Source organism: Copadichromis virginalis, linkage group LG22 (genome assembly GCF_057382275.1).
Source record: "Copadichromis virginalis isolate Kocher_CV1m ecotype Utaka linkage group LG22, C_Virginalis_male_GT1.1, whole genome shotgun sequence".
Taxonomy (NCBI): Eukaryota; Metazoa; Chordata; class Actinopteri; order Cichliformes; family Cichlidae; genus Copadichromis; species Copadichromis virginalis.
Window position 1 is genome coordinate 20,867,545 of NC_140638.1, and position 6,122 is coordinate 20,873,666.

The window sequence follows — 6,122 nt, forward strand, 5'->3', positions numbered from 1 at the left end:
GTTCATACTAACAGCCTGCTTTCCTTAATGACATTATAGACCATTGTGATTTATCTTCACGATAAAGAGAGTATATTATCTGAAAAACTACTGACCAAAACACAATTGTTAAAACTCTTTTTTAATAACTGAGGTTGGGAGGAAAATATACATGTGCATTCATTTTCCTGCATGGATGCTTTCTGCTATGGGGCGTGTTATTGTGTGTATTCCACTATAATTACATTATAATTGCTAAAACATTTGCAGACAATATTTCTGAAGGCTCATGACTCATGTGTTGTAAACCTGCAGCTTGCTCTCCTCTAAATATGCAGTGCTGTTCTAATGAACCTGCCACAGCAGTGTTTCCCTGCCCCATGATTGCTTCCTTCCCGATTCAAGGCTGCGCTGAAACGAATGAGATAGGCTCGAGCGCCTTGAAAAGTATTACCAGATAAGGAGGGAAGACAGCAACATTAGTAAGGAACGGAAGAGCAGCCTGGAGATAAAGTGCAAGTGACTGAGGGAAAGTGAAGAAACCAGCCAAGTTTTTAGGGTAAAAGCAGACACTCTGTGGGTTTATGTGCGTGGTAATGGTTGAAGAAGACGAAATCCGCATAATTTTAGTTTTTACTTTTATGAAAATACCGCACAGTACAGTAATTTGCTTAACACAGTGTTATCAAAATACAGAAAAGGCAGAATTCCTGAACAAATTCAGGATATTTCATGTAAAAAAGTGTAACTGAACAAAAGAAAAGCATACATTACATTCACACGGTATTAAAATACATAATCAGGAATGTTGGACATGAATCAACAGCATCAGCAGCAGCAATCCATCCTCTTGAACTTTACTGACAGCATACAGTCAATAAAAAATTCAGAAAAATGCTCTAATGACATTACAAATGTGGTCAAAATTTGTCACAAAAGGGCATAGGCAGCCTGGTCGATATTTCAGCATAAACAAACACACATTAGCTTCCATGTGGAAATTCTCCAAGAGCGAATTCCTTAGTACAAGTGTCAAACATTTACACCTGCAAGGAAGTGATGGGTTTTCTATTTTTTCTCATTCGCAGAATTTTTCCTTGGCCTGGATGCTTTTTCCATCCTGGAACAAAAACAAAAAGAAAAAAAAAAAGCATAACAGCTGATTAGCATAACATATAACACTAACAATTGTGCACTTTTTAGTCTCACATTTAACCAAACTGGCTTTCTAGGAACAGATTTTGCTTGGTTTCCTCCAGATCATAGCACAGCGATTGGCAGCAGTGGATGAATGCTTTGGAAAGCATCATCCAGCCTGAGTCAAAGCAGTAGTTTTAATTTTTCAAGATACCAAGCATTTTTATGCCTGACAATAAATCAACTGAGCATAATTTGGTCTCTTTCCAATTCCCCCCAGACTTTCTGAATTTTCTCCTATTTCCATCCACTAAGTGGGTCTGAGTGGCAATTCGAATGCTGCCATTATTGAATTAAGCAGTCAGAAAATTCTCCTGAAATTATCATCTTCAGATAAAGACTTCACAATGAGCTGTGAAACATACGCCCATGCACCCTTCCCGCCCGGCTCAGGTTTGCACACCTTTTGCGCACACGTCCATGCAGGCTTGCCGCGAGACAAAGTTGTTGTTGCTCCCACCGCAGCCTGAGTAGACAAACTCCTCACACGTCTTGGTGGCTGTGTTATAGTAATAGCGAGGTATGGTGGCTGAACACTTCCCTTTGTCCAGAGGATCCCGGCAGAGCACGGGGATTGCTGTAACACAAGGAACACAACACAAGGAAGAGCTCGCCAGTTATTGTTTAATCATTTCCTTGTGAATGCAATGACTTTGTCTATTGTGTATCCTCACAGGGATGACTCAGGGGGGTAATCTGCTCACCTTTTTTTGGACTGCAGTACTCCATGCAAGAGGCTAGATTAAGGAAGCGGTTTGAATTCCCCTGGCAGCCACCGTAATAAAATGGCTCACACTGCATGGTGGTCATGTTGAAGAAGTAGCGGGAGATGAGACCCCGGCAGGGTCCCTCTTCTTTAGGAAATCTGCAGATTGGGGGAACCTCTGTGGAGAAGAATGGGAAAAAAATCAACATTTAACAGTGAGATCTGGTGAAACAACACTAATTAATTCATATGAACAGGTTAACAACCAGAGAGGCACTGGCTAGTTTCCTAAAAATGAAATAAAATGGACATGCCTAAGGTCACCATCACTGATGTATCTGCCGAATGTCAGTTGATACTGAAAGAAAATGTAATTTATCTGTGTCAATGCCCAATACTTATGTGTTGTGGGCTGGCTAAATGTTCAAAGATGATGTAAAGAAGAGCTGAAAAATTTTAGAATAACATAAATAATTTCGTGTTTAATGACAATATTTTTTCTCCTGGAAGAGAAGGCAGGCTTAGTAGGAAAATCAAAAGCTAAAGATCAGCTAAATTGTTACTTAAAACATGCGTACTGGCCCAGAATTTCATCCCTAATGATCCATGTATCATATCGATACAGGAATACCATGTATATAGATATGTATATAGGTATATAGATATGTAAGTAAATAAATTCAAATAATCTGAACAAGTAGGCTCACTTCATTCATCCCCATTCTGAGATAATGTTAGTTGACTTTAACGTTACAAACCTGCATTAAATCAGCTCAACTGGAAACCCATCCAGCACACATTTTGGCTGGTTTGTAGGGAATTAAATACTTATTTCACTCAGTGACATGCAAATCAGTTTATACCTTTTGTGTAATGTGTTATTTCTGGAGTTTTGATTGATATTCTGTCTCACTCTCCATTGAAATGAACAGAGTCTGTTCATTTCTTTCTAAGCAAACTTGACATACTTTACTAACATTATTTCTCCCACTGTAATTCCCAATTTGACCTCATTCAATGACAAACTGATATATTACACTGACTTTGGCTTTATCCTTTAGGTTTTAGAAGTAAAAAAAAAAAGTGAAGTGAGATAACTTTATCTTATTGGACAAAACTGATTTTGACAAAGTTTCATTTTGAGGACATAGATGGCTGTTGGAAATGTAAGTAAACAGCAATATATGTTAATGCAATACTCAGCATATGACAATATCGTAAAAATCGCAAAAATATCACATGTTTAGGGAAGTATTGTGATAATATTATATCACGTGTTGTCTGACTCCCACCTCTAATAACTCACGGGTCAGGCTACTTACTGGGAATTTTGTAGCATGTCTTGTGGCACTCCTGAAAACTCTTGAAGTTATTGTCATTCCCTTGGCAGCCTCCATATTCGAAATCCTCGCACCTCTGGGTGATGGTGTTGTAGTAATACCTCTGGATATTGCCTCTGCAAGGTCCCTCGTCCACTTGAAGAAGGCACACGCCTGAAAAGCACCAAGCAGATTTTTATTGAAATACCCGAGGACCGTTGCAAGGACACGGAAAAGAAAGTTTAAGCAGTGCTTAACAACATGCGCCAAACTGGATCTGTAATACGCCCGAGGTCATGTGATAACCAACAAGCTCAGAACTGCTGTTTTAAAAAAGTTGATGAAAACATTGAAGAAGCGCGAAGAAGTAATTAAAAAACAAAACATGATGTGGAGTTACCTTTAGGTGGCAGCGCCAAAACGCAGTAAAACGAGGAAATTATTGTAAACAGAGCAAATGCGCAAAGCTCCATTGTGCAAAGTTTTGGTCGAGATCCAGACTTTTCCGCTCTGTCTACCATCCCCACTCAGACCTTGTTTTATAGCACAGTCGGGAAGAGGGACGGGCATGTACTGAGTCAGCGCGCCAAAGAAAAGAAATTATTGCAGTTGATTAATGACGTCAAATTCTGAATTACTTGGAGGAGCGCTAAATCATGTGACTAAGTCTTAATAAAATATGAGGAGGAACTTGCTCTGCTTGAGAGAGTCAGATATTTTCACTGCCACAGGCCACTGGTTCTAGTGATGATGATGATGATGATGGGAATGTGCACCAATCCAGTAACACACACAGCATCCTTGTAAAATTTCCACAGAGCCAATATTGCGTTGTATCTAGGGACACACACGCTTGTGAAACATTAACACATCTTTCTTGTCTGAGCCACACAGGCAAGTCCCCACCAGAATACCCGTCTGACCGGATCCGAATCCACACACACACACACACGCACGCACGCACGCACGCACACACACACACACACGCACGCACGCACGCACGCACACACACACACACGTACTTCCACTCAGAGTCACATTAATAGTACTGTGGCTCATGTTATTTCATGATAAAAGCGCTTCTTTCCACGATGTCCTACCATGAGAAATCAGCCTTATCTGCTAGTTAAGTTAAAACTCACATTAACATTTGTATTGGTTTAACACAGCAGCTTAATTCCATCCCACTGCTTTGGTTTTACCTTTATGAAGGATATTAACTGGAAAACTGCCGTGCATTCACGTTTAGAAGAACGACGTGTCTCCACCTTGACAGGTGGAGGCTAAACACAGATTAGCCGTCTTATCAAAATTAACCTGATAAATGAAGCGCCACCCCTTAACCCATATCCAAATGAGCCTGCAAGAAATCTCAGAGTTAAAATAGAACAAAAGTTACAAATTGAATCTATAAAAGACAAAAAGATACATCACCATGTTTTGTTTTGTTTTTTACATCAAGGGAGCTCAAATGGACACCTGTGTGAGTTGCCCACCCCTTCCTTTGTGTACTTGAGCTGCTGGTATGATCATTCAGTGGGGCCTTGTTTTAATCAGATTAGGGGATTAGAATTGTTTATGCTGATTACTTTATAACCCAGATTGAGAGAGAGGAGAGGGATTCTTCAGCAGGATTTCAGGGGTGAAGGACTGCTTCCTGTAAGCGTTCGTAAGTGCATTCATATCCCTTCTGCTAAGTCTTACGAATTGTGAACATTTTATTTAAGATTATTTATTTATCATGTGGAAGTAAGCATTAACAAAAAGGTTAAATGTTTCCTTTTTTTGACAGAAAATGCCGGTCATAAATGTGGAGGATCTGACAGATAAGGACAAGGCTGTGATGGAAGTAAACCAGCTTAAACTTGAAGTCAAACTCGAGAGGTGGTTGGTAAGTTCTCCACACTGTGGTGATTTGTGTGCTCAGTATGCATTTTTGATTATATCCAAAAGTAAATATCAGACAGCTTCAATTTATTTAGTCAAACTAATTACATCACAAAGGCTATTCAAAACTGAAATACACTTTCTGTCTGCTGCTTTCAGACATCTAAATGCTGTGAGGAAATCAAGGACTATATTCAGGCTCTAGTGGAGGAGGACACCCTCGTTAAAGGCATATCAGAGGAGAAGAACCCCTTCAAGGAGAAAGGTGGCTGTGTCATCTGCTAGACTGGACCTAAGGAGCTTTTCATATCTCAGATTAGTACCCAAGGACGTTCACCCAGCCCTTGTAAAATGGATTTGCAGACTGAGATGACTAGAAGGACACAATAAAGAAAACATTTATGATTTCCCGAGTAAAACAATTCTTCATCTTGGGGCCAGATTTGTAGCCTTCTAATTCTTTTTTAAAAAAATTTCTTTTGTTTTGTTTTGGGAAAGATGCACTAATTAAAAGTTGTATTTGGCAAGTGTTACATAATGCTTCTCTCTCATGTGGTGTATATAGTCTGAGCACATGGGCCCATATGTTGTTTCATTCACAGAAGCAACTGTCATTAAATGTGCACATTTATAATTCAGCCTGTCTCTGTGATTCACTGAAGGGTTGTAGAGAAAGTAGAGAAACAGATAAATCTTCATAACTTCATTTGCATACATACAGAGGGTTTTTTTCTCTCCAAGCCTTTATGTGATCATTGCTATTTTGTTCCAATAATGATGGTGAACATCAAATTTGAGATTTTATTCCTTAAAGTACGACGGGTTTGCGAGTCTTCTCCTTATTTTTTTTTTTTTTGCTCATTTCATTGTAGATTGAATTTATTTTAAATCTTCTTTCTGTAGTTTCAGGCAGACTCCAAAAAGTTTTAAGGCTTTATTAATACAAGTACTTGAACTGAACACAGCAGACTAGATGCAGCACTGATAGAAAAAGAAAATGTTGTGTCTATCTAAAACCAATCCTGTGGAAAATA

At 39.1% G+C, this 6,122-nt stretch overlaps 2 protein-coding genes across 2 annotated transcripts; one reads left to right on the forward strand and one right to left on the reverse strand.

Moving 5' to 3' along the window:
• Positions 1–600: 600 nt before the first annotated feature.
• On the reverse strand, positions 601–3,753 carry tfpi2 (tissue factor pathway inhibitor 2). The gene is made up of 5 exons (XM_085445779.1): positions 3,602–3,753; positions 3,205–3,375; positions 1,881–2,060; positions 1,580–1,753; positions 601–1,099 (listed from the first exon to the last, which is right to left on the reverse strand). Exons 1-5 carry the CDS (start codon positions 3,720–3,722, stop codon positions 1,020–1,022), a joined length of 726 nt encoding a protein of 241 aa, XP_085301905.1. The 5' UTR covers positions 3,723–3,753; the 3' UTR covers positions 601–1,019.
• Positions 3,754–4,820: 1,067 nt separating this feature from the next.
• Positions 4,821–5,726, forward strand: gngt1 (guanine nucleotide binding protein (G protein), gamma transducing activity polypeptide 1). The gene is made up of 3 exons (XM_085446524.1): positions 4,821–4,870; positions 4,994–5,092; positions 5,248–5,726. The coding sequence occupies exons 2-3, from the start codon at positions 4,997–4,999 to the stop codon at positions 5,371–5,373; spliced, it is 222 nt and encodes a 73-aa protein (XP_085302650.1). The 5' UTR covers positions 4,821–4,870; positions 4,994–4,996; the 3' UTR covers positions 5,374–5,726.
• Positions 5,727–6,122: the final 396 nt, after the last annotated feature.

Excerpts from the sequence above, each read along its gene's own strand:
- tfpi2 (XM_085445779.1), bottom strand. The coding sequence starts at position 3,722 with ATGGTAGACAGAGCGGAAAAGTCTGGATCTCGACCAAAACTTTGCACA. Across the intron at positions 2,061-3,204 it reads GACATGCTACAAAATTCCCA|AGGTTCCCCCAATCTGCAGA; the intron begins GTAAGTAGCCTG and ends TCTTCTCCACAG. Across the intron at positions 1,754-1,880 it reads GTACTGCAGTCCAAAAAAAG|CAATCCCCGTGCTCTGCCGG; the intron begins GTGAGCAGATTA and ends CTTGTGTTACAG.
- gngt1 (XM_085446524.1), top strand. The coding sequence starts at position 4,997 with ATGCCGGTCATAAATGTGGAGGATCTGACAGATAAGGACAAGGCTGTG. Across the intron at positions 5,093-5,247 it reads TCAAACTCGAGAGGTGGTTG|ACATCTAAATGCTGTGAGGA; the intron begins GTAAGTTCTCCA and ends TGCTGCTTTCAG.